This window comes from Symphalangus syndactylus, chromosome 7 (assembly GCF_028878055.3).
Source record: "Symphalangus syndactylus isolate Jambi chromosome 7, NHGRI_mSymSyn1-v2.1_pri, whole genome shotgun sequence".
Classification (NCBI taxonomy): Eukaryota; Metazoa; Chordata; class Mammalia; order Primates; family Hylobatidae; genus Symphalangus; species Symphalangus syndactylus.
The window spans coordinates 48,966,340-48,994,114 of NC_072429.2; the positions used below are offsets into that span (position 1 = coordinate 48,966,340).

The window sequence follows — 27,775 nt, forward strand, 5'->3', positions numbered from 1 at the left end:
GCTTACTGATCAAAATATGAGTTCTTCCTTGTTATAGGATTCCATCTCTTCATGAATAATTCAATCTGAATCACTTAGAAGTTAGCTGACATTTTCTAAAATGTAGCTAACATCTTAAGGCAACATTTTTTTGCCCTTCTTTTTTCACACTTACTATATTAAAATGACTTGTTTAAGGCACCTGGAAAATCAGATCAATTAAAAGTCTGTTGTAAGTGTTAGATTTACGAAACTAGTTAGAAAATTAAATTTTCTTAGTGTTAACTATACCTTACAGGCTTACTTATATTCCTAGATATACTAATTTTGCAATATACTAATATACTAGTTTGCAGCTAGTGGTACACTAATCCTGCTTCAAAATGTTACATTTGTCTAGTTACAATTTTGTTTTGATGTGAGAAAGTTGACAGTTACTTACTCCATAAGAGAGATTGGTCCTAGGAAATGAAATAAAAATGAGTTGTTTGTGTTTAAAATTTTCATAGAATAGTATGTCTTAGATGTGTTAACAGTTTCTTTACATTTTAATTCTGAATTTCCTTTTATTTATATAGGTTAATGAACTTTCTGAGGAAGAAGAGGAAGATGAAAAGCTGGAACATATTGAAGAACTTCCAGAAGAGGGTGCAGAAAAATCAAATGACATGCCAGAGGTGGTACAATTAAGGATGACTGAAAACATCCTGGAATCAAATAGTGTTACGGCAACAACAAGGTAATAGCTCAGTTGAATGAACTTTAGCTTTTGAGTATTTCATTCTAAGTGTAGACTCACTCCAGCACTCGGGAACACAAACTGTAACTATATGTGAAAGTTTGGCATTTGCATGTGAAAAAGAGCAAGAAGTAAAATTTAAAGATGCAGTCTTGCTAAGGAATTTTCAGTTATTAGTGTTAATACCTTTTTTCAAAAGCATAACCTCTTAGAAATATTTCTTGTTAGAGTTTGTTTTGTATTAGCTTATTAATTGGGCTGGATAAAATTTCAGAACCTCTGGAAGTAGCATCGTTAGAGACGGATACAGTGGCTGAATTGACTTGTATATCCCATTTCCAGGCTACAATTAGTTGTAACTAGGCTGTAAGGATGGAACTCTTATCCATTAAGATAGTGCTTTCCAATTCTTTTCATGTACAAAATGATTAATATTTACGTGGCATGCTGGGTAAATTCGATAAATGTGGTAGGCTGAAGACCCTATCCCAGCACATAGCTCGGACCACTGGGCACACTATTTAGGAAGCTTTAGAAAACTCAGGAGAAAGAGTGAACCTTTCTGTGGCTTTTGATAAGTATTTCCAGACTACTTAAAGGATGTGACCCAGTTTACGTTGTCATACTCCCCATATGTATCTTCAGGTCTGCTAAGTTCTGTGCTAGTTCTCCGTAAAGCTCCATGGTTTACTAACCCTTTCTACTTAGGAGGATCCAGCTATATATTTAGTCCACTAGATATTTTTCATTTAATTTGTGTTCAGTGGAATGGTGGTTAAAAAAAAGAGGAAATAAGAATTTGAGTCAGAAAGCAAAATGTCATTTAAAAGTAACTGGTAATATCTAAGGGAAGTGCTATCTATTGCCATTTAGGGAAATTATGAAGTAATTTTAAATGCTGCTAAACACAATTATTACATTTCTCTGTAGGCCTCTAGATCTTTATATTATCTATGGTTTCTTCAAACATGATCATAATTCTGTTAGCATGTTTATTCTCTTTGTTGCCCGATTTAACATTCTGTTTTTGCTTTTATGTGTGTCCACATGACCTTCTAATTTATTTTTTGATGGTCTCTTAACTATTTTAAGTATATATTAAAATGTTATCTATATGTTCAGATATTTAACTATATTCTAACATTCTTTTTTCTTGATATTTTGAGTTGTTTCAGCTAGCTTGTCAGTACTGTACTGCTACTAAAAAAAAAAAACAAAACACCTTTGTTGTTTGGCCCTTTCCTCCTTCTAAATTATTTGGATAAATTTACTGGAATTGAAGAGTGACCCTTTCTCTGGCTTTTGATAAATATTTCCAGACTGCTTAAAGGACGTGACCCAGTTTGCACTGTCATTAACAGTATTTTCTTGAGGACCTTACAGCAGTAGATTTAAATGGGTGTTTTAAATTTTGTTAATTAATTAATTTATTATTATTTTTTGAGACCAGAGTCTCACTCTGTCAACCAGGCAGGAGTGCAGTGGCACAATCTCGGCTCACTGCAACTTCTGTCTCCCGGGTTCAAGTGATTCTCATGCCTTAGCTTCCCAAGTAGCTGAGACTATAGGCACGCATCACCATGCCCAGCTAACTTTTGTATTTTAGGAGAGATGGAGTTTCACCATGTTGGCCAGGCCGGTCTCAAATTCCTGGCCTCAAGTGATGCGCTTGCCTTGGCCTCCCAGAGTGCTGGGATTGCAGGAGTGAGCCACTGCACCCGGCCTCTAATTTTGTTAATTTAGAGCTCTGCTCTCCAATAAGGTGGCCATTAGCTCATTCTGTGTATTTATTATTATTTAATGACAGGGTCTCTTGCTCTGTCATCCAGTCTGGAGTGCAGTGGCACAATCACAGCTCATGTATAGCCTCTACGTCTTGGGCTTAAGCAGTCCTTCTGTCTCAGGCTCCTGTGTAGCTGGGACCACAGGTGCTTGCTACCATGCCCAGCTAGGTTTTGTATGTTTTGTAGAGATGGGGTTTCGTCATGTCACCCAAGCTGGCCTTGAGCTCCTGGGCTTACAGGTGTGAGCCACTGTGCCCGGCCACTTGTGTGTATTTAAATGTAAACTTAAATGAACTGAAATTAAATAAAATTTTAAAATTCCTTCCATATTTGTGCCACCTACGTTTCAAGTGCTCAGTAGCCACACGTATGGCAAGTGACTATCATGTTGGGCAGTGCAGATATAGAACATTTCTATCATTGCAGAATTTCTTTTGGACAGTGCTGATTTAGACAAGTGAATTCATTAAGTATTTTTATTTATGTAATTACCAGCAAGGCTAAATATGGTTTCAAATACATATTACTAATAGCTTCTCTTTGATCATCTGTCTGGTTTTGTAGAGGATCCTCCTTTGCTCCAACACAGTCATTTTAGAAGGATTCATTGGAGATTTAGTGGTTGTCTGTTTTTTTTTTTTTTTTTTTTTGAGATGGAGTTGCGTTCTGTTGCCCAGGCTGGAGTGCAGTGGCGTGATCTCGGCTCACTGCATCCTCCACCTCCTGAGTTCAAGTGATTCTCTGGCCTCAGCCTCCCGATTAGCTGGAATTACAGGCCCGCGCCACCATGGCTGGCTAAGTTTTGTATTTTTAGTAGAGGCGGGGTTTCACCATGTTGGCCAGGCTGGTCTCAAACTCCTGACTTCAGGTGATCTGCCCACCTCAGCCTCCCAAAGTGCTGGGATTAGAGGCGTGAGCTACCACGCCTGGCCAGTTGTTAGGATTCTTTAATTGCACCTCCTAGAAATAGATTCTGGTTAAAGTATAGAAAAAGCAGTTTATTAATAAGAAGGATTCTGGGCTACAGTCAAATCGAAATGCAAAGATAAGAACATGGGCAGCTCTGTGAAATTTAGAAACACACAGGCATGGAATAATCTCTTCAGCATGTGGCTATTGCTGTGAGAGTTCTGACTGCCTCCGTCTGTCTGTTATTCTGCTCTGGAGCACATAGCTGTGGGGTGGTCGGGAGAGGGTCTGCCCTAAATTTAGTTAGGTGTCTATTCCCATGGCCAGCGTGGAACTGGTCATTGTGATTTATGTGTATCTGAGGACTGTGTGGGATGGAGGGAGGAGCTAGTTTCCCACGGGAAGATAGGGCTATTACCAAAATGTTGGGGTAGGGATATTAGGCAGCAGAAACAGATAGGTCTACCATTGTGGTCTTCTAGATTTAGTAATATTTATGTGTTTCAGTTAATATCTATACATTTCCCTTTTATTTTAGTTTTGGCTGATAAAGTGTATAAAGATTAAAAAGTGCCCATGACTACTTTTTTTGGTGGTATCTATTGCTTCATTATAGTACTTTTCAGGTAAATAAAACCCTTTACATGTCATCAGAGTAGAGGTACCTGCTGTTTTTTTAGTTGACATTTATTTATTTATGAAAATGTTAATAATTTAACTCTTCTCTTGAAAGTAAAAATATCCACGGTGTGTAGTACCTTCAGACTGTGTTCAATTTATATTCTATTTGTTATTAAAGATGCTCGTATTAAAATTTTTTATAAATTACCTATTTTTACATTTATTTGAATGGCAACTCGTTTTTACAGATGTTATTACTGCTTGAGATAGAGGCTAAAGATTGAAGTTGTTTATAGATGTGTCCTCTATGAAATTAAAAGTAAATAAAAATGCATGCCATTTCATAAGTGCTTAACGAAAGATAAGCAAATGAAAAATTGAAGTGGAATGAAGCACACAGGTAGTTAGGCCCGGCGCGGTGGCTCACACCTGTAATCCCAGCACTTTGGGAGGCCGAGGCGGGCGGATCACAAGGTCAGGAGATTGAGACCATCCTGGCTGACATGGTGAAACCCCGTCTCTACTAAAAATACAAAAAAAAAAAAAAAAAAAAAAAAAATTAGCCGGGCGTGGTGGCGGGCGCCTGTATTCCCAGCTACTCAGGAGGCTGAGGCAGGAGAATGGCATGAACCCGGGAGGCAGAGCTTGCAGTGAGCCGAGATGTCGCCCCTGCACTCCAGCCTGGGTGACAAAGTGAGATTCCGTCTCAAAAAAAAAAAAAAAAAAAAAAAAATGGAACAGATGTGTTTGATCAGCCTTTCAGAAAGAATGATTAGGGTTTTAAAATATATTTTTAGAGATATTTATTTTTGCATGTCTCTCTGCTAAACAAGGATATCTGTTTGTTTTTTGTTTGTTTTCACATGGAGTTTCACTCTGTTGCCCAGGCTGGGCTGGAGTGCAGTAGCGTGATCTTGGCTTACTGCAACCTCCGCCTCCTGGGTTCTCGATTCTCCTGCCTCAGTCTCCTGAGTAGCTGGGATTACAGGCGCCCACCACCATGCCTGGCTAATTTTTGTATTTTTAGTAGAGACGAGGTTTTACCACACTGGCCAGGCTGGTCTCTTGAACTCCTGATCTCTAGTGATCCACCCGTCTCGGCCTTTCAAAGTGTTGGGATAACAGGTGTGAGCCACTGCACCCAGCTCCCATTGAAGTATATTATTTCTAATCCCCAGCAACCCACTTAAGCTTTTTATTCTTGTTTCTTATAAATTATAAAAGTACTTTGCTAGGCCGGGCGTGGTGGCTCACGCTTGTAATCCCAGCACTTTGGGAGGCTGAGGCGGGCGGATCACGAGGTCAGGAGATCAAGACCACGGTGAAACCCCGTCTCTACTAAAAATACAAAAAAAATTAGCCGGGCGTGGTGGCGGGCGCCTGTAGTCCCAGCTACTCGGAGAGGCTGAGGCAGGAGAATGGCGTGAACCCGGGAGGCGGAGCTTGCAGTGAGCCGAGATTGCACCACTGCACTCCAGCCTGGGCGACAGAGCAAGACTCCATCTCAAAAAAAAAAAAAAAAAAAAAAAAAAAAAAAGTACTTTGCTGAGTCTAGCTGATTTCATTAGTATAACATGTCCGTTGTTTTAAAAAACTAAGATCATTTATTATATTTTTTTTCTCTGAACTCTTCAGAGAGGAAAGAGCGTTTCATTCCTTTGGTTAAATCCCTTTAATGTCTATTGAAGGAGCCAAAATTCTTAAATGGCCTGTAAGGTTCTATATACATAGTGTACCGCATCCCACCCCTAACTGCTGTACCCTTTTTTCCTTTATCTCTTGCCTGCTCTCTCTTTGGTCATTCTCTTTTGGCCATAACAAAATTCTTTAATTCACCAGTCATGTTCTACTTGAGCCTTTGCCCTGGACTGTTCTTCTGTATGGATAGATGTGCCCCTAGATAGCTGCATGGTTCTCTCAGTATGTTCAATTCTTTGCTCAAATGTCACTATATCAGTGATAACCACCTCATCCCCCATTCTTGATCTCCCTTACCCTGTTCTATTTTGTCCATAACTGTTATAACCATCTAACATACGTTTATTATTGTTATTGTCTATCTTCCAGCATTAGAAAGTAAACCATGAGACAGCAGGATTTTGTTTACTCATGTATTTATAACACTTAGGATAGTGCCTGCTACAGAATAGGCACTCAGTAAAGTATTACATGTTGAATAAATGGAGCTTTAGAAGCAAGATGGAATTTTCTTGAATGTTCAATTTAATGATTAAAATTACATATATAGCAAATGTGTCAGTGTTCTGAGACAGAAGAAATATAAAATGTATTGTTTGATTATCTACCTTGGATGAAAGGAAAGTCAGGGAGAAATTTCCCTAGAATGCATAGGGCCTAGTACATAGGGAGCTCCTAATGAATTTGAAACTGGAGATTGAACTTTTAGTAATTAACATGTCATCTTTTTGAGTATTCCTATGAAGTAATTTGCAAACATTTATTGGAAATATTAGGTAGCCTGCTTTGTGTTTCTCTTCAGAAGTAGCCTAGGAAAGTATGTTGGAATCCTAAGAGAAATAAACACTTGGGGGATGATATAAGTTAGCAATTCTCAAACTTTTGGTCTCAAACATTAGTACCCTTATAAACAGTTATTGAGGACTCCAATGAGCTTATGTTAATGTGGACTATACTTGTTGGTATTTACCATATTAGAAATAAAAACTGAGAATATTTAACTACAGGGAGTATTTTGCCAAGTTGTAGTTTGCCAAGTTGTAGTTTGGAAAGATGCTTTTTTTTTTTTTTTTTTTGAGACAGTGTCTTGCTCTGTTGCCCAGGCTGGAGGGCAGTGGCACAATCTTGGCTCACTGCAACCTCTGCTTTCAGAGTTCAAGGGGTTATTGTGCCTCAGCCACCCAAGTAGCTGGGTCTACAGATGTGCGCCACCACACCTGACTAATTTTCGTAGTTTTAATAGAGATGTGGTTTCACCATGTTGGCCAGGCTGGTCTCGAACTCCTGGCTTCTAGTGATCTGCCTACTTCAGCCTCCCAAAGTGTTGGGATTGATTATAGGCATAAGCTACCACTCCTGGCCTGGGTGCTTCTGTTTGTAGCTAAAATGTAACTATTTATGACCTCGTGGATTTTTATTAAATTCTTTCTCTTTTATTAGTTTTAAGTTAGTGCTTCTCAGATATGTTGGTTATACAATCCCCTTACACACTTAAAAATTATTGGGCACCCTAAAGAACTTTTGTTTCAGTTTGTTACATCTATTGGTGTTTATATTAGGAATTAAAACTGAGAAAAAAATTATTTAGTTAATTTTTTATTTTTTTGAGACAGGGTCTTGCTGTGTCGCCCAGCCTGGAGTGCAGTGGCATGATCATGACTCACTACAGCCTTGACCTTTCAGGCTCAAGCAATCGTCCCACCTCAGCTTGATGAATAGCTAGGACTACAGGCATGCAACACCACGCCTGACTAATATTTTATATTTGTTGTAAATACAAGGTCTCATTATGTTGCCCAGGCCAGTCTCAAGCTCCCAGGCACAAGTGATTCTCCAGCCTTAGTCTCCTTAAGGTGCTGGGATTTCTGGGCCTTATTTAGTTTTTTAAAGTAACAAACCTATCACATATTAGTGTAATTTTTTTAAATGAAAAGTAATTGTGTTTTCTAATTCCCTAAACTTTTTTTACTGACAATGTTTTACATTTTTGCAAATCTCTTGAATTTCTATCGTGAAGGATTCTTACATTTTCTTCTGCATTTAATCTGTTGCTGCTATGATCTGGAAGTTTTGGTATTAGGAAGTGGGGCCTTTGGGAGGTTATTACACCATGGGGGTGGGGCCCTCATGAATTAGACTAGAACCCTTATAAAAAGCCTGAGAGAAGACTCCTTACCCCTTTCACTCAGTGGTAACACAGTGAAAAGTCTGTCAATGGGCCCTCATCAGACACTGAATCTGCTGCTGCCTTGATCTCGGACTTCTCAGCCTCTAGAACTGTGAGAAATAAATTTCTGTTATTTCCTTAGTATATGGCATTTTGTTATAGTAACGTGAATGGACTAAGAAAATTGGTGCTGAGGAGCGGGTGTTGCTGTAACAAATACCTAAAATATGGAAGTTGCTTTGGAACTGGGTAATGGATAGAGGCTGAAAGGTCTTGGTGTCATCCAGGCTGGAGTGCAGTGGTGTGATCTCGGCTCACTGCAGCCTCCGCCTCCTGGGTTCAAGTAATTCTTCTGCCTCAGCCTCCTGAGTAGCTGGGACTACAGGTGTGTGCCACCACACCTGGCTAATTTTTGTATTTTTAGTAGAGATGGGGGTTTCACCATGTTGGCCAGGCTGGTCTCGAACTCCTGACCTCATGATCTGCCCACTTCAGCCTTCCAAAGTGCTGGGATTACAGGCATGAGCCACTGCGCCTGGCCAAAAAATTTTTTAAAATGAGCTGGGCATTGTGTCATGTGCTTGTGGTCGCAGTGACTCAAGAGGCTGAAGTGGGAGGATTGTTTGAGCATGGGAGGTCCAGGCTACAGTGAGCCATGATTGCACCACTGCACTCCAGCCTGGGCAACTAAGTGGGACCCTGTCTCAAAAAAAAAAAAAAAAAAAAAAGACCCTGAAGGCAATTCAGAAATCAATTACAGGCCTTGAGTGCAAGGGCCTGCAAGGAGGCCCTAAATGCAAAGGAGGGGCCACCAATGATGGGGGACCTTGGGGACCTTGGCAAGATTCCATTATGTCTGGCACCATACTCTTCTGCCACTTTAGGTATGGCTCTGGTGTGATAACAGGCAGCACCATCTCTACCAGAGCACAGAGTGTGTGAGCCCTAGGGGTGGCTACCTCTACCGTTCAAAGGATGGGGCTGCCCCTGTGACCCAGGGAAGAGGACCATGATGGGGATGGGATATGGTATATTGGTCATTTGGAAAAGATTGCTTCACTGAGTTCTGTACATCTTCCAGATCTTGGCATATTTCTTAAAGTTCACATTCTTTAATATCACTGTTGATTGCATCAGAAGCATCTTTAAGTATTCAGGTGTTTTTGAGCTTATGGAGGAGGATACTGGTTTTCCAGAATTTTGATTTTTGCTTGAAAATTCAAATTTTATATTGTCAGTTTTTCTTAGAGTCTTGGTTGTTTTTGAGAAAATGTCTGCCAGTGTTCAAGTCCTAATAACCATGGTTTAGATGTTAGTCTATCTTTCAAGTAAAAGTGGTATTCCATAATAAAAGTGATTAGTTTAGCTCTCAACTCAAACAAGATAAGCTATGCAGCAGAAGTGCTTTATAAGTACTTCCCATTTACACTGAAAATTAAAAAAGAAATGTACTCAAGGAATAAGATGAAATTAATCATTGTTTTCTGCTTCTCCATCACGGACTGGCCCCTTTTTAAAAAGTTTCAAGTGGCTGGTGAGGAAGAATGCAGTGGCCACAGTATTACTTGCCTGGACTTAGCTGCCAAGCAGCTTTTTCTATCATTGATTTTGCATCATCATTGTTGAAAACTTTAAACAACAATTTTAAGTTTATTTGAGCATTAAAGGATTCCTGAATCAGGCAGCAGTCAAAACCAGAGGAGGTTCAGAGTGCTCCACTTCAGCAGCTTGAGCATTGGGGCTTTTATAGGCTGAAAGCAGAAGTAAAGAAATAACTTGATTGGGTAGGCATTTGCCTTATTTGGATATGATACAGTGGAAAGTTCCTAGTTAGAGGTTAGTTGGCGGGTTTTTTTTTTTTTTTTTTTTTTTGAGACAGGGTCTTGCTGTCGCCCAGGCTGGAGTGCAGTGGCACGATCTCAGCTCACTGCAGGCTCTGCCCCCCGGGGTTCACGCCATTCTCCTGCCTCAGCCTCCCGAGTAGCTGGGACTACAGGTGCCCGAGTTGGCGGGTTTTGATTAGTCATCTTACTGTTGACATTGGGTTTTAGTTCACTTATGTAGGAAGCCAAGGCACTGGAGCCATCTCAGCCTGATGGCCTCCCAATTTAAAAATTTTGAAAACATGCAAATGTCAGTGCAGTGAAAAAGGCATACAGTATGAAGGTACTTCTAACTCTTTCATAGAAAGGGTTTTGAAGACTCAGGTTTATAGACCTCTTTTTGAGAACCAGTGGTTTAAATGTTTGTGTGTGAGTTGTATTGATTGGTCTGTGCATGTATCTGTTATTTCTGCAGTTGTCATTAGCTATGTTTTGTTAAGATTTAAGCTGTCTTTGGAGTAGAAAAAATGGTGGAGTTTGGGGTGTGAGCAGCCTAGGGTGCATGAAAAAGCAGTAGTTTTGTTTGATTGTTCCTGAGGTTCAGTCTTATCCTTGAAGTCCATGGAAATCTCAAAATTGTCTCTAAATTGTTGTTTTATATCCACATGTTTATCATTTAGCTTTATATATATGTTATAGATATATATTATATATATAATATGTATATTATATATTATATATAATATGTATATGATATATTATATATAATATGTATATGATATATATTATATATAATATGTATATGATATATATTATATATAATATGTATATGATATATATTATATATATGTATATGATATATATTATATATAATATGTATATGATATATATTATATATAATATGTATATGATATATATTACATATATTATTTATGTAATATATATATATTTGAGATGGAGTTTCACTCTTGTTGTCTAGGCTGGAGTGCAATGGCGTGATCTCAGCCCACCGCAACTTCTGCCTCCCAGGTTCAAGTGATTCTCCTGCCTCAGCCTCCCAAGTAGCTGGGATTACAGGTGCCTGCTACCATGCCCAGCTAACTTTTTGTAATTTTAGTAGAGACGGGATTTCACCATGTTGGCCAGGCTGGCCTTGAACTCCTGGCCTCATGATCCACCTGCCTCGGCCTCCCAAAGTGCTGGGATTACGGGTGTGAGCCACGGCATCCGGCCTCCTTTAGCTTTATATTTAAATGTACAAATTTTAGGGGAATTTTTACCTTTAAAAAATGTGAAGAGAGAAAGGAGAGTTCTAAAAGAGCTTTTACCTTTTCTTCCCTGTGCTTTATTATCTTTTTCCTGTGTTGTATTGGGAAAGTTTATTTTGGCTTGAGGTTTAGGTAATTTTTAATTTATGCTCATGCTTAAGAAACCACAAGCCAAAAAAAATTACTTCGTGTTATAAAGTTCATTTAAAGTTGTGCTTCTGATGCCTTCCTAAAACTCAATTTAGAAAGATGAAAAATTGGGCTGGGCGCAGTGGCTCATGCCAGTAATCCAGCACTTTGGGAGGCCAAGGAGGGTGGATCACGAGGTCAGGAGTTCGAGACCAGCCTGACCAACATGGTGAAGCCCTGTCTGTACTAAAGATACAAAAAATTAGCTGGGCATGTTGGCGAGCGCCTGTAATCCCAGCTACTCGGGAGGGTGAGGCAGGAGGATTGCTTGAATGCGGAAAGCGGAGGTTTCAGTGAGCTGAGATGGCACCATTGCACTCCAGTCTGGGCGACAGGGTGAGACTCCATCTCCAAAAAAAAAAAAAAGAAAGATGAAAAAATTGAAACTCTCTTTGTGGGTTGCTAACGCTAGGGCTTCATTCTTGTGAGTTCATTGGTTTCTGATGGTTCAATTTTAGATGAGGTGCAGGAAAGAAGTGATTTAGGAAGAGCCATGGGTTTAGGGTTTTAAGACTGGTTTCTGGCCAGGCGCCATGGCTCACGCCTGTAATCCCAGCGCTTTGGGAGGCTGAGACGGGCAGATCACGAGGTCAGGAGATCGAGACCATCCTGGCTAACATGGTGAAACCTCATCTCTATTAAAAATACAAAAAAAAAAAAATTAGCTGGGCGTGGTGGCCGGCGCCTGTAGTCCCAGCTGTTGGGGAGGCTGAGGCAGGAGAATGGCGTGAACCCGGGAGGCAGAGCTTGCAGTGAGCCAAGATCATGCCACTGCACTCCAGCCTGGGTGAAAGTGCAAGACTCTGTCTCAAAAAAAAAAAAAAAAACCAAGAAAACTGGTTTCCACTTCATTCTGTGGATCCCCTATTATTGAGAAAATATGCCTTCAGTTGACTAGAGGGGGTATGCGAACTGTAGTAGTATCTTTTTTCTTTTCTTTCATCATTGAGTCATACAGTTTGCAAAATATTTCAGTTGACGGATTTTATCAGTTCACATTTTCAGTATCCAGGTTCCACTTGAGTGTAAAAAGGGAGTCATACTTTGGTGGAAGTACCAGAAATGTTGGGCAGTAACAAGTAGAATTTATGCTCTGGGTCATGAGGAAGTTTTATTAGAGTTAAAAAAAATGTTTTAAGTACTAGCACATGATAAATATTGACAGGTTCTCTCCCTCTTTTCCCTCTCCTGTAAATGATGCATTTGATATTTTAAAGACTTGTTATATATAACTTATTGACTAACTTTGTAACTGAGAAATCTTTTGATACACTCTTGTCATAGGTATAAAGTACTCCTAAGTTGATGGGGAAAGTAAGGAAAGGATTTTTGCTTTTGGTTTTAAAGGAGCATGAGATTATTATTTTTGTTTTGTTTTATATGTTTATTTTTCGAAACCATAGTTTTTTAAATGGTAATTTTGGTATAGTTCTAGCATGACTTATCTGGAAGCTATCCAATTTTTAGGCTTGAAAAGTTAACCATAAATGCTTTTCTCAAATTGGATAATTGAACAGTAGCACTCTACCTATTTTGCATATTTTAGTAATTTCATATTTACAATTTATGTCCCTGGATATAGTAGTTTGATTAATGAAAACAGATTGGTTTCTCCACTTACATTGGATTAGGCTTATATATTTTTGAGAGAAGTCTAGCTAGATTAAAAAGTTTATTCCTCTTTGTCCACCTCCTGAAAAGTCGCAAAGTAATGAGGAAAAAAATTGTAGACTCTTGATTGGGTACCTCCTTGTCAGTAGTGACCTCATGTTGCAGTCTGCTTCCGTTTAAACTGCAGAGTGTAGCACAGCTCTACTGTGTGTAGGACTCAGCACTAATAATTGCTCAGCAGTTTTTATAAGCCCATCACCTTCCTTTACTGTGCTTTCAATGAAGTCTTTACCTGATGTTTTTGTTGAAAGATGCCAGGGTATTCAGAATGGTTTCCAAGGCTCTGTTGCACAGGTAAAGTGATCTTTACCAGAGTTAGTTGAGGCTGAACTGCAGTACTTTTATTGAAATATCGTTTGTAGCATTAAATATTTACAATTGGGAAATTAAAATAATAGTAGTTTCTTATTTTATTTGGATACAAAATATTAGTGACTGGAGTAAGTGGTTGTAAGATTGATCTTATGTTCTCAAGATGATTATGTCATCGTAGGCAGATTTGAAAATACAGTTAATAGCAGAAGGGATAAAATGTCAGGGAATGACTGTAGTCTTCAGTGTTATGCTTGACTAATGACTTTAAAATATATATGTCCCCTGTGATTTATTGTTTGTCTTTCTAGTCAAGTCTTCCTTGTCTAGGGGTTTAATGAATACAGTTAGCATTTTTAGGTAGTCTTTGTGGCATCTGCCTATAGTACCTATGTAACTTGACCTGAAATTTCTCAGCAGTTATTTTTCTTGTGTCTTTATTTTAGCTGTCACATCCCTGTGATATCTATATATTTTAGCTGCAGATGCATAACTATATTGATATATCTTTTTTATATCTATTGGTGTGTGTGAGCCCTGGCTGATATATCAGCGCTTTTTACCCACAGGATTTGACTAAAGTATGAAAATAAAGAATAATTAAAATCTGTGAAATCTGAAAGCTAAGTCAGTCCTTTTTGTCCTTCAGAAGCTGAGAGAACATAGTTGTACAATTCATTTTGTATGTAGCCTTGTGGGTGACAACCTGACTCTTACAGTACAAAATCTATTTATTTGATTTGTTTACTGTGGCTGGTGGGAGGCTCCTTATTAAAAGGAGCTGTTTATTTGATTGTCCCAGCATATTCTTCAGGGCTAAAGAATCTTTACTCTTGCAGTAATAATTGAGCTTGCTGATCACTGCTTTTATATATACTTGTAGTTTTCAGTAGCAATTAAAAGGGATAGGAAGCAAAAAAGATCAACTACCTTGTGATCTATTCAATTTAAGACCACCGGAACTTTTGCCTCTTTTTGGCTCCTTTGAATAACTGGAAACTTTATTAAACTTTATTGTTTTTGGAGGTTAGATATAGACCTAAGCCAGTGTTTCTCAAACTTACTACTATGGATAAGAATCATCATTGGCATTTGTTAAAAATGTAGACTCTTAGGCCCTACTTTAGAGATTTGGAGTGGGAACTTGGAATCTACCTTTTTAAAAAGCTTTTTTCCTTGTTTTATTTTATTCTATTTATTTATTTATTTTGAGACGGAGTCTTGCTCTGTCACCCAGGCTGGAGTGCAGTGGTGCAATCTCAGCTCACTGTGACCTCCACCTCCGGGGTTCAAGCAATTCTCCTGCCTCAGCCTCCCGAGTAACTGGAACTACAGGTGCGCACCACCATGACTAGCTAATTTTTTTGTGTTTTTTTTAGTAGATACGGGGTTTCACCACGTAGGCCCGGCTGCCCTCGAACTCTTGACCTCAAGTGATCTGCCCGCCTCAGCCTCCGAAAGTGCTGGATTATAGGCATGAGCCACCATGCCCAGCCTCTTTGCTTTTCTAAAAAATTAATTTTTTAATTAAAAAAATAGATGGGGTTTTGCTGTGTTGCCCAGGCTGGCCTCAAACTCCTGGCCTCAAGTTATCCTCTGCCCTGGCCTCCTGAAGTGCTGGGATTACAGGCATGAGCTGCCGTGGCTGGCCTCATTTTATATTGGAAAGTAAATCATACTGCAGAAATGGGCATAAAGTAAATGTATAGCAAAACAAGTTAGAAGCAAATATCCTTGTAACCACACACATCTGTGAATAAACTGTGACAGCACCCCAGTTGCTCTCAAAATCCTGATCCCCTCCCTCCCTACTAAGGTGATTACTATGTGGACATTATAGCAATCACTTCCTTGTATGTTTTAGAGCTTTATGAAAATGAAATCAGATTATATGTAAATTCTTGGTCTGGTTTCTTTCACTGAACAGTGGTTTTTTTCACTGTGTAAGTTTGAGATTTATCCATGCTGCTGCATGTCACTGTGGCTTGTATCATTGTTGTAAAGTATCCTCTTGTATGATTACACCACAATTATCCATTTTGCTATTGGTGAACAATTCAATTGTTTTTACTTTGTGACTATTTTTAATAGTAGTGTTATATACGTTCTTATACACATCTTCTGGTGTACATGTGCATGCAGATGAAGACATAACACCTGTCTTCAGTTTTAGTAAGTATTCCCTAATTATTCAACGTACTTATTCCAGTTTACATCCCTACTAACAGTGTGTGACAGTTGTTTCACATCCTTGCCAACACTTGGCGTTAACTAATCTTGTGAGCATATAAGAGTATTTCATTGTCACTTTAATAAGAGCCCTCCCCTTTTTCATATGTGTTTTGGCTGATTCCTACTTTTGTGAACTTTAGCGGTTCATTGGAGGTTTTTTTTTTTTTTGAGACAGAATTTCGCTCTTGTTGCCCAGGCTAGAGTGCAGTGGCATGATCTCAACTCACCACAACCTCTTCCTCCCAGGTTCAAGTGATTCCCCTGCCTCAGCCTCCCGAGTAGCCGGGATTACAGGCATGCGTCACCATGCCCGGCTAATTTTTGTATTTTTAGTAGAGATGGCGTTTCTCCGTGTTGGTCAGGCTGGCCTCGAACTCCCAATCTCAGGTGATCTGCCCGCCTTGGCCTCCCAAAGTGCTGGGATTATAGGCATGAGCCACTGCGCCTGGCCTTTTTTTTTTTTTTTTTCTTTGTCAGGAGACTTTAAAAATATATATTATATTAAAAATAGGTTTTAAAATTTTATTATTTTTTATTATATAAAAAATAGTTCCTGGCTGAGCATGATGGCTCATGCTTATAATCCTAGCACTTGGGGAAGCTGAGGCGGGAGGATCACTTGAGCTCTGGAGTTTGAGACCAGTCTGGGCAACATGGTGAAACCCTGCCTCTACAAAAATTACAAAAGTTAGCTGGGCATGTGCCTGTAGTCCCACCTACTTGGCGGTCTGAGGCAGGAGAATCCCTTGAGACGGGGACATGGAGGCTGTAGTGAGCTTTGTTTGCGCCACTGCACTCTAGCCTGGGTGACAAAGTGAGACCCTGTCTCAAAAAAAAGTTGCTAATTTTAATCAAATTTGTCACTCTTTTCCTCCTGTGGTTAATGCTTTTTGTGTCATGTTTAAGAAATCTTTTCTTAAGTAAACATTTCCACGTTATCTTCTTACCTTTATTATTTTACCTTTCATGTTTAGATCTACAGTCTACCCAGATTTGATTTTATCTCTCATGTGTGAGGTCGGGGCCAAGTTAACTTTTTCCATTTGGATACCAAATTGTATCACATTCATTTTTGAAACACTGCCATTTCCCTGCTTTCTGTACACCACCTTTTGTTCTAAATGAAGTGTATATGATGGTTGTTTTTCTTTTCTGTCTGCCTATTTTTGTGTGTGGGTGCCATACTATTTTATTTACTTTGGCTTTATGGTATTTGAGGTTTGGGATAAAGTACAGATCTCCAACAAAATAACACTGTCACTTCAGGAGATTGTGATACAAATGGTCCATGGATGACATCCCTGCTCTAGAGATGCTACAAGAGAGCTCCCAAATTCTGGCTTAGTGTATCTGCCTTTGTTTATAGTTACAAAAACACATTATTAAATGGAGCCATTTTACTACATAGTTGCACACATTGTTTATGCTTGCACATATAAAAACAATTTCTGTTATTATTGTCTAATCTTAACACCAATGATTTCACAACAGTCCATTGTATGTGTCCTGATCCATTTTATATATTCATTTGCTGATATTTCTTTCTTAAAGATAATTCTGCAAATATAGTAAAATGTTAATTGTAGACTCTAAATGTTGGGGCTATAGGTGTTCTTATACAGTTTATTTTCACTTTTCTGTATTTTTGAGAAGTTTTATAATATTGGAAAAATGCTACAGAGAATACTTTATGGTATAAAATCCATCCTCCACTTTTGTATCTAGGATAGATTGTGGTAGATTTGATAAACCCTTTTTGATAGAGTCTCAGACTTTCTGAGTCAAAGTGCATGCACATTTTTAGAGCTCTTTGAAATGCATTACTAAATAGATTTCCGTAAGAAATTTTTACTCATTAACCTTCCCACTAGCAACATGCATGCCAGTTTCATAGCCTTTATCAATATACTCTATTGACATCAGCAGAAATATATATAAATTTTATTTTAATCCTTATTTGTTTTTTTTTTTGAGATGGGGGTCTTGCTATGTTGCCCAGGGTGGCCTCAAACTCCTGGGCTCAAGTAATCCTCCTGACTCAGCCTCCTGAGTAGCTGGGACTTGAGGCATGAGCCACTGGCACCTGGCTCCTTATTTTAAACTTGTATATCTAGTTAGGTTGATTATTTTTCTTTTTGGTTATTTAATTCTTTATGAAATATCTTGTATCCATTTACCTACTAGCATTTTATTGATAATCTAATCTGACAAAAAAGGGTGAGAAAATTCCTCTGGGAAAATGAGCAGATGACTAACAAGGGCAAATCTGAGAAAGAACAGAGAGGATATAAGCCCTACCAAGAATTAAAACATTATATAAAGCTTTAGTAACAGACTGATGAAGTAAGTAGTTGAGAATTAGAGAGCTTCTCTAGAATTTGGTATAAGATAAAGCAAGGTGAGCAACACAGAAGACGGGTAATTTCTGCATTTCCATCTGAGGTACTGGGTTCATCTCACTAGGGAGTGCCAAACAGTGGGTGCAGGACAGTCGGTGCAGCGCACGACTTCGGCTCGCGCCGAAGCAGGGCAAGGCATTGCCTCACTCGGGAAGCGCAAGGGGTCAGGGAGTTCCCTTTCCTAGTCAAAGAAAAGGGTAACAGACGGCACCTGGAAAATCGGGTCAGTCCCACCCTAATACTGCGCTTTTCCAACGGGCTTGGAAAACGGCACACCAGGAGATTGTGTCCCGCACCTGGCTCGGAGGGTCCTACGCCCACGGAGTCTCGCTGATTGCTAGCACAGCAGTCTGAGATCAAACTGCAAGGTGGCAGCGAGGATGGGGGAGGGGTGCCCGCCATTGCCCACGGTTGCTTAGGTAAACAAAGCAGCCAGGAAGCCTGAACTGGGTGGAGCCCACCACAGCTCAAGGAGGCCTGCCCGCCTCTCTAGGCTCCACCTCTGGGGGCAGGGCGCAGACGAACAAAAAGCAGGAACTTGTGCAGACTTAAATGTCCCTGCCTGATAGCTTTGAAGAGAGTAGTGGTTCTCCCAGCACGCAGCTGGAGATCTGAGAACGGGCAGACTGCCTCCTAAAGTGGGTCCCTGACCCCCGAGCAGCCTAACTGGGAGGCACGCCCCAGTAGGGACAGACTGACACATCACTTGGCCAGGTACTCCTCTGAGACAAAACTTCCAGAGGAACGATCAGACAGCTGAATTTGCGGTCTCACAAAAATCCGCTGTTCTGCAGCCACCGCTGCTGACACCCAGCCAAACGGTCTGGAGTGGACCTCTAGCAAACTCCAACAGACCTGCAGCTGAGGGTCCTGTCTGGTAGAAGGAAAACTAACAAACAGAAAGGACACCCACACCAAAAACCCATCTGTACATCACCATCATCAAAGACCAAAAGTAGAAAAACCTACGAAGATGGGGAGAAAACAGAGCAGAAAAACTGGAAACTCTAAAAAGCAGATCACCTCTCCTCCTCCAAAGGAACTCAGTTCCTCACCAGCAGCAGAACAAAGCTGGACGGAGAATGACTTTGACGAGCTGAGAGAAGAAGGCTTCAGACAATCAAACTACTCTGAGCTACGGGAGGAAATTCAAACCAATGGCAAAGAAGTTAAAAACTTTGGAAAAAAAAAAATAGATGAATGTATAACTAAGATAACCAATGCAGAGAAGGGCTTAAAGAAGCTGATGGAGCTGAAAGCCAAGTTTCGAGAACTACGTGAAGATTGCAGAAGCCTCAGGAGCCGATGCGATCAACTGGAAGAAAGGGTATCAGTGGTGGAAGATGAAATGAATGAAATGAAGCGAGAAGGGAAGTTTAGAGAAAAAAGAATAAAAAGAAACGAACAAAGCCTCCAAGAAATATGGGACTATGTGAAAAGACCAAACCTACGTCTGATTGGTGTACCTGAAAGTGACGGGGAGAATGGAACCAAGTTGGAAAACACTCTGCAAGATATTATCCAGGAGAACTTCCCCAATCTAGCAAGGCAGGCCGACATTCTGATTCAGGAAATACAGAGAACGCCACAAAGATACTCCTCGAGAAGAGCAACTCCAAGACACATAATTGTCAGATTCACCAAAGTTGAAATGAAGGAAAAAATGTTAAGGGCAGCCAGAGAGAAAGGTCGGGTTACCCACAAAGGGAAGCCCATCAGACTAACAGCTGATCTCTCGGCAGAAACTCTACAAGCCAGAAGAGAGTGGGGGCCGATATTCAACATTCTTAAAGAAAAGAATTTTCAACCCAGAATTTCATATCCAGCCAAACTAAGCTTCATAAGTGAAAGAGAAATAAAATACTTTACAGACAAGCAAATGCTGAGTGATTTTGTCACCACCAGGCCTGCCCTAAAAGAGCTCCTGAAGGCAGCACTAAACATGGAAAGGAACAACCAGTACCAGCCACTGCAAAAACATGCCAAATTGTAAAGACCATCGAGGCTAGGAAGAAACTGCATCAACTAATGAGCAAAATAACCAACTAACATCATAATGACAGGATCAGATTCACACATAACAATATTAACTTTAAATGTAAACAGGCTAAATGCTCCAATTAAAAGACACAGACTGGCAAATTGGATAAGGAGTCAAGACCCATCAGTGTGCTGTATTCAGGAAACCCATCTCACATGCAGAGACACACATAGACTCAAAATAAAGGGATGGAGGAAGATCTACCAAGCAAATGGAAAACAAAAAAAGGCAGGGGTTGCAATCCTAGTCTCTGATAAAATAGACTTTAAACCAACAAAGATCAAAAGAGACAAAGAAGGCCATTACATAATGGTAAAGGGATCAATTCAACAAGAAGAGCTAACTATCCTAAATATATATGCACCCAACACAGGAGCACCCAGATTCATAAAGCAAGTCCTGAGTGACCTACAAAGAGACTTAAACTCCCACACAATAATAATGGGAGATTTTAACACCCTACTGTCAACATTAGACAGATCAACGAGACAGAAAGTTAACAAGGATACCCAGGAATTGAACTCAGCTCTACATAAAGTGGACCTAATAGACATCTACAGAACTCTCCACCCCAACTCAACAGAATATACATTTTTTTCAGCACCACACCACACCTATTCCAAAATTGACCACATAGTTGGAAGTAAAGCTCTCCTCAGCAAATGTAAAAGAATAGAAATTATAACAAACTATCTCTCAGACCACAGTGCAATCAAACTAGAACTCAGGATTAAGAAACTCAGTCAAAACCGCTCAACTACATGGAAACTGAAAAACCTGTTTCTGAATGACTACTAGGTACATAACAAAATGAAGGCAGAAATAAAGATGTTCTTTGAAACCAACGAGAACAAAGACACAACATACCAGAATCTCTGGGACACATTCAAAGCAGTGTGTAGAGGGAAATTTATAGCACTAAATGCCCACAAGAGAAAGCAGGAAATATCCAAAATTGACACCCTAACATCACAATTAAAAGAACTAGAAAAGCAAGAGCAAACACATTCAAAAGCTAGCAGAAGGCAAGAAATAACTAAAATCAGAGAAGAACTGAAGGAAATAGAGACACAAAAAACCCTTCAAAAAATTAATGAATCCAGGAGCTGGTTTTTTGAAAAGATCAACAAAATTGATAGACCACTAGCAAGACTAATAAAGAAGAAAAGAGAGAAGAATCAAATAGACGCAATAAAAAATGAAAAAGGGGATATCACCACCGATCCCACAGAAATACAATCTACCATCAGAGAATACTATAAACACCTCTACGCAAATAAACTAGAAAATCTAGAAGAAATGGATAAATTCCTCGACAAATACACCCTCCCAAGACTAAACCAGGAAGAAGTTGAATTTCTGAATAGACCAATAACAGGCTCTGAAATAGTGGCAATAATCAATAGCTTACCAACTAAAAAGAGTCCAGGACCTGATGGATTCACAGCCGAATTCTACCAGAGGTATAAGGAGGAACTGGTACCATTCCTTCTGAAACTATTCCAATCGATAGAAAAAGAGGGAATTCTCCCTAACACATTTTATGAGGCCAGCATCATCCTGATACCAAAGCCTGGCAGAGACACAACCAAAAAAGAGAATTTCAGACTAATATCCTTGATGAACATTGATGCAAAAATCCTCAATAAAATACTGGCAAACCGAATCCAGCAGCACATCAAAAAGCTTATCCACCATGATCAAGTGGGCTTCATCCCTGGGATGCAAGGCTGGTTCAACATACGCAAATCAATAAATGTAATCCAGCATATAAACAGAACCAAAGACAACAACATAATTGTCTCAATAGTTACAGAAAAGGCCTTTGACAAAATTCAACAACCCTTCATGCGAAAAACTCTCAATAAATTAGGTATTGATGGGACGTATCTCAAAATAATAAGAGCTATCTATGACAAACCCACAGCCAATATCATACTGAATGGGCAAAAACTGGAAGCATTCCCTTTGAAAACTGGCACAAGACAGGGATGCCCTCTCTCACCACTCCTATTCAACATAGTGCTGGAAGTTCTGGCCAGGGCAATCAGGCAGGAGAAGGAAATAAAGGGTATTCAGTTAGGAAAAGAGGAAGTCAAATTGTCCCTGTTTGCAGATGACATGATTTATATCTAGAAAACCCCATTGTCTCAGCCCAAAATCTCCTTAAGCTGATTAACAACTTCAGCAAAGTCTCAGGATACAAAATCAATGTACAAAAATCACAAGCATTCTTGTACACCAATCACAGACAGAGAGCCAAATCATGAGTGAACTCCCATTCACAATTGCTTCAAAGAGAATAAAATACCTAGGAATACAACTTACAAGGGATGTGAAGGACCTCTTCAAGGAGAACTACAAATCACTGCTCAATGAAATAAAAGAGGATACAAACAAATGGAAGAACATTCCATGCTCATGGGTTGGAAGAATCAATATCATGAAAATGGCCATACTGCCCAAGGTAATTTATAGATTCAATGCCATCCCCATCAAGCTACCAATGACTTTCTTCACAGAATTGGAAAAAACTACTTTAAAGTTCATATGGAACCAAAAAAGAGCCCGCATCGCCAAGTCAATCCTAAGCCAAAAGAACAAAGCTGGAGGCATCATATCATGCTACCTGACTTCAAACTATACTACAAGGCTACAGTAACCAAAACAGCATGGTACTGGTACCACAACAGAGACATAGATCAATGGAACAGAACAGAGCCCTCAGAAATAATGCCGCATATCTACAACTATCTGATCTTTGACAAACCTGACAAAAACAAGCAGTGGGAAAAGGATTCCCTATTTAATAAATGGTGCTGGGAAAACTGGCTAGCCATATGTAGAAAGCTGAAACTGGATCTCTTCCTTACACCTTATACAAAAATTAATTCAAGATGGATTAAAGACTTACATGTTAGACCTAAAACCATAAAAACCCTAGAAGAAAACCTAGGCATTACCATTCAGGACATAGGCATGGGCAAGGACTTCATGTCTAAAACACCAAAAGCAATGGCAACAAAAGCCAAAATTGACAAATGGGATCTAGTTAAACTAAAGAGCTTCTGCACAGCAAAAGAAACTACCATCAGAGTGAACAGGCAACCTACAAAATGGGAGAAAATTTTTGCAACCTACTCATCTGACAAAGGGCTAATATTCAGAATCTAAAATGAACTCAAACAAATTTACAAGAAAAAAACAAACAACCCCATCAAAAAGTGGGTGAAGGACATGAACAGACACTTCTCAAAAGAAGACATTTATGCAGCCAAAAAACACATGAAAAAATGCTCATCATCACTGGCCATCATAGAAATGCAGATCAAAACCACAGGGAGATACCATCTCACACCAGTTAGAACAGCGATCATTAAAAAGTCAGGAAACAACAGGTGCTGGTGAGGATGTGGAGAAATAGGAACACTTTTACACTGCTGGTGGGACTGTAAACTAGTTCACCCATTGTGGAAGTCAGTGTGGTTCTTCCTCAGGGATCTAGAACAGAAATACCATTTGACCCAGCCATCCCATTACTGGGTATATACCCAAAGGACTATAAATCATGCTGCTATAAAGACACATGCACACGTATGTTTATTGCGGCACTATTCACAATAGCAAAGACTTGGAACCAACCCAAATGTCCAACAACGATAGACTGGATTAAGAAAATGTGACACATATACACCATGGAATACTATGCAGCCATAAAAAATGATGAGTTCGTGTCCTTTGTAGGGACATGGATGAAACTGGAAACCATCATTCTCAGCAAACTATCGCAAGGACAAAAAACCAAACACCGCATGTTCTCACTCATAGGTGGGAATTGAACAATGAGAACACACGGACACAGGAAGGGGAACATCACACTCCGGGGACTGTTGTGGGATGGGGGGAGGGGGGAGGGATAGCATTAGGAAATATACCTAATGCTAAATGACAAGTTAATGGGTGCAGCACACCAACATGGCACATGGATACGTATGTAACAAACCTGCACATTGTGCACATGTACCTTAAAAGTTAAAGTATAATTAAAAAAAAAAAAGATAAAGCGATAGCTCACCAGAGATCACAAATTAAATGGCTAAGAGTGTTCAATTTATAGATTTTTCCCCACACCATTCAATATGCCACATTGTCATTGGATTATAATTAGATATTAAAAATAAAATGAATATTTCTCGATAGGCAAGGAATCATCTAAGTTTAGTAGAGATTGCACATATTACCAAGGAAAATAAAACAGATTGCACCACATAAAGATTCAACTTTTTTAACTTAATAGCAGTTGATAACCAAAATGTAAAAATATAAGCAATAGTTTATTAAAGCAAAATATCAGAAAATGATTTAATATCCTAGTTGAAGTTAAGACTCTTTAGGGAATGCCTCATTTATCTTTTTACTTTTTGTTTTTTTTCTACAGAAGTCAATAAATATTTAACTTTTAGCTCACAGGAAGCCACTAGAAATAAACTGATGATGGCTACACTCTTCTTTGTACCATGTTTTGGGGTTTTTCCCCCCAGCTTTTTTGGATTTCAGAAATGAAGTTCCAAAAAACTTTAGTTCTTTTATTTTCTTTCTTTTTTTTGAGACAAGGTATCTTTCTGTCACCCAGGCAGGAGTACAGTGGCACGATCACAGCTCACTGCAACTTCCCTGGGCTCAAGCCATCTTCCTGCCTCAGCCTTCCAAGTAGCTAGGATTACAGGCATGCACCATCATCGTGCCTGGCTGATTTTTATTTTTTTTTGTAGAGATGGGATCTTGCTGTGTTGCCCAGGCTGATCTTGAATTCCTGGTTTCAAGTGAACCTCCAGCTTCAGTCTGCCAAAGTGCTGGGATTACAGGCATAAACCACTACACCTAGCCAGAAAAATCTTTAAGTATGAATATTGGTAAACACTTCCCTGGAGACGATCAGCATGAAGTACTTTAGAACTAAAAATAATCCATTCATTGGAAACTAGCATGATACTGGCAGTTAACAAAAAATATTTTTATATGTAGGAGGGGTTATGTGTGTCAGATCAAGAGGGCTTACTGTTGTTTGATAAAGCATTTGTTCACTTTGCTACTGAGAGACATGAAGATTGCCGAGTGAATGAATGGTAAATGATACTCATTTGGTTTCCTGCAGTGGATCCTGACAATACTAACTTGATAGCGTTTGTTCTGCATTTTGGTTAGAGATTGTATTGCCACATTTTGGAGGATCTTCATAAAACTAATTTACATTTAAAAAATGATGAGGTAGCTACAGATGTGGTGTTCAGGTCAAGAAGGCAGGGTCACTCCTCCCTATGGCTAAGTGTTGGCTGTGATGATGTGCTTAGGCACACGGTGCCATTTAAACATACCTTGTCTTTTATCTGATAAATGATTTTTTAAAAATTACCTGTATTCATGAACAGCTAATACTACTGTTCACTTAAATCCAGTACAACTAATTTTCCCTCCAGCTTTGGAAATCGATCAGTTTTTCTCCAACTGAGCACCAGAGAAAGTAGTTGTCCCACTCTCACCCCCACAAGTATATATATTTGGGGGTCTTTTTGTGTGAAAAATTGTTTCTTTAGAAAATTAGATTCATCATCTGTGAGAGGTGTTCATGCTGTGGCGTGTGTGTTTTTGTTTTTAGTCACTTTGTTTTGGTTGTAGAAGGCAGCAGAGCATCTTTGTTAATAGCAGGGGCTTTGGGGTACCCAACCCATGGCCATATGCATTTGGCCAAGTTAATTAACGTCTTTGAGCTTCACTTTTGTGGAAAGGGGGAAGTAATTGTAACTCCTTGGGTATTGAAAGTTATTAAATGAGAGATAAATGCAGGTAATGGTCTTAGCTCATAATGAATTCTAACTTTAAAATTTTTGGTCTTGTTAGTGATACGTTTTTCCAAATTTGTTTTCTTTGGTTAATATTTGAAAGCTTTACCAACCAGATTCAGAAAATATTTCCAACTTGATATGTAAACAAGAATACAACACTTAGTATGTGCTCTCCTGGTTGTGTCAAGGTAGTGCAAATGTGGCAGATTTCAGCACATTTTGTAGTTATTGAGTATTGAACATTTTTATAGCTAATTTCTTTCTTTGATTGCAGCACCCATATATCTCCCATCAGCATCCTACCAGCCTCTACAGAGTAAGTAGTATATTTATAGAAGACAAATTTTTAAGATTTTAAAACACTACTAAGCTGTAGAAATGAAAATAATGTACTTGTTGTGCTCACTTTAGAGGAAAGACTGTACACAGGCAGTAAACTAGTTTTTTATTTACTGTGATAGTAACAAATGAAGAAACCCATTGCATTAATATACAAAATAAAGATGAGCTTTCTTCAGATGGTTTTTTTTGAATCCTCTGAAATAATTGAAAAATGTTCATAGAATATAAGTTTTAAAAAAGTAGACTTTACATAAAAAATGTGAGCAGTACCCATAGTTTCTTTCTTTTTTTTTTTTTTTTGAGACAGAGTCTCGCTCTGTCGCGCAGGCTGGAGTGCAATCTCGGCTCACTGCAAGCTCCGCCTCCCGGGTTCACGCCATTCTCCTGCCTCAGCCTCTCCGAGTAGCTGGGACTACAGGCGCCCGCCACCACGCCCGGCTAATTTTTGTTTTTTGTATTTTTAGTAGAGACGGGGTTTCATCGTGGTCTCGATCTCCTGACCTCGTGATCCGCCCGCCTTGGCCTCCCAAAGTGCTGGGATTACAAGCGTGAGCCACTGCACCCGGCCTCATAGTTTCTTTCATTTATCTGTTAGTAGATTATTTTGCTTTATAAGTATAGCTTTGAAAAGCCTTATTTAGTGGTTTTCTGTATAGTGAGGAGTGAATTATAGGGACAACTGATCCTTCCCATCCCAGTAATAATAGTGACATTATGGTTGATTTGTATATGATTGTCTGTTTGGGTAAATTTTACTTTTAAAAGTTAAGCCAGTATCATGTATTCCTTTTATGTATTTCTTTTTACACTTTGGTTTACCCATTTAAGTACCATAATAGTTTTACTGGTCATAGGTTTTAGCATTTATGTCTGTGTCACCAGATATCCAGTTAGAGTGACTGCTTCTTACTAAAACGTGTTGTTTTGTAGTATTTTAGAAAGAACAATTAGAGCAGCTGTGGAACAGCACCTTTTTGATCTGCAGAGCAGCATAGATCATGATCTTAAGAATTTACAACAGCAAAGTGTGGTGTGTAATAACGAAGCAGAAAGTATTCATTGTGATGGGGAAGGATCTAATAACCAGTAAGAAACATTTTACTGTTGTTTATTAAATGTTATAAAATTGTTTTATCTTAAAAGTGTATTGCTACTTAAATAACAGGATCTCATCTTTCTTGGAGATTTCTGAAAGTCGTTTGTGAAAAGTGACTTTGTATATATACTTGTTTATGCATTCATACTTAACACTAGATATCTCATAACTTTTTTCATAATATGTGTTTTATTAAGTCCAACACAGGTTTGTTTGTTTTTTGTTGTTTTTTTCCCCCTGAACATCGAATGAAGTAACAAGCTTACCTTTAGGAATTATGTTGTATGAAAAATAACTTGAAAAAATTAGACTCTGCAACAGAGTGATCTAGACAGACAGTTACAGGGGCAGCAGATTGATATCACTATAGTGCATATAATCATTGAGTGAAATGGTGGGCAGAATCATCCTTTGCTATTTAAATAGTTATCCCTTGTCACCAGCCTCTCCCCTCCTTACGTTTTTGTTAGATTAGCTCTTAATACAGGTTGAGCATCCCTAATCCAAAAATCCAAAATCTGAAGTGCTCCCAAATCCAAAACTTTGAGCACAGACATGATAGAAGAAATGCTCATTTGAGCATTTTAGATTTTGGATTTTCAGATTAGGGATGCCAGTCTGGCACCTCTCCTTGGGATGTTGTGAGGGACCTTGTTTGTTAT

At 39.1% G+C, this 27,775-nt stretch overlaps 1 protein-coding gene across 8 annotated transcripts in view; it reads left to right on the top strand.

Annotated features, from left to right (window-relative positions):
• FAM13B (family with sequence similarity 13 member B) overlaps positions 1-27,775 on the top strand; it is a 114,785-nt gene that overhangs the window by 45,403 nt on the left and 41,607 nt on the right. For all 8 annotated transcript variants that reach the window (XM_055286127.2, XM_055286126.2, XM_055286125.2 and 5 more), the window contains 3 exons: positions 558-718; positions 25,950-25,991; positions 26,948-27,103. In XM_055286127.2, coding sequence (XP_055142102.1) covers positions 558-718; positions 25,950-25,991; positions 26,948-27,103 — 359 coding nt within the window. The remainder of the gene's footprint in view (positions 1-557; positions 719-25,949; positions 25,992-26,947; positions 27,104-27,775) is intronic.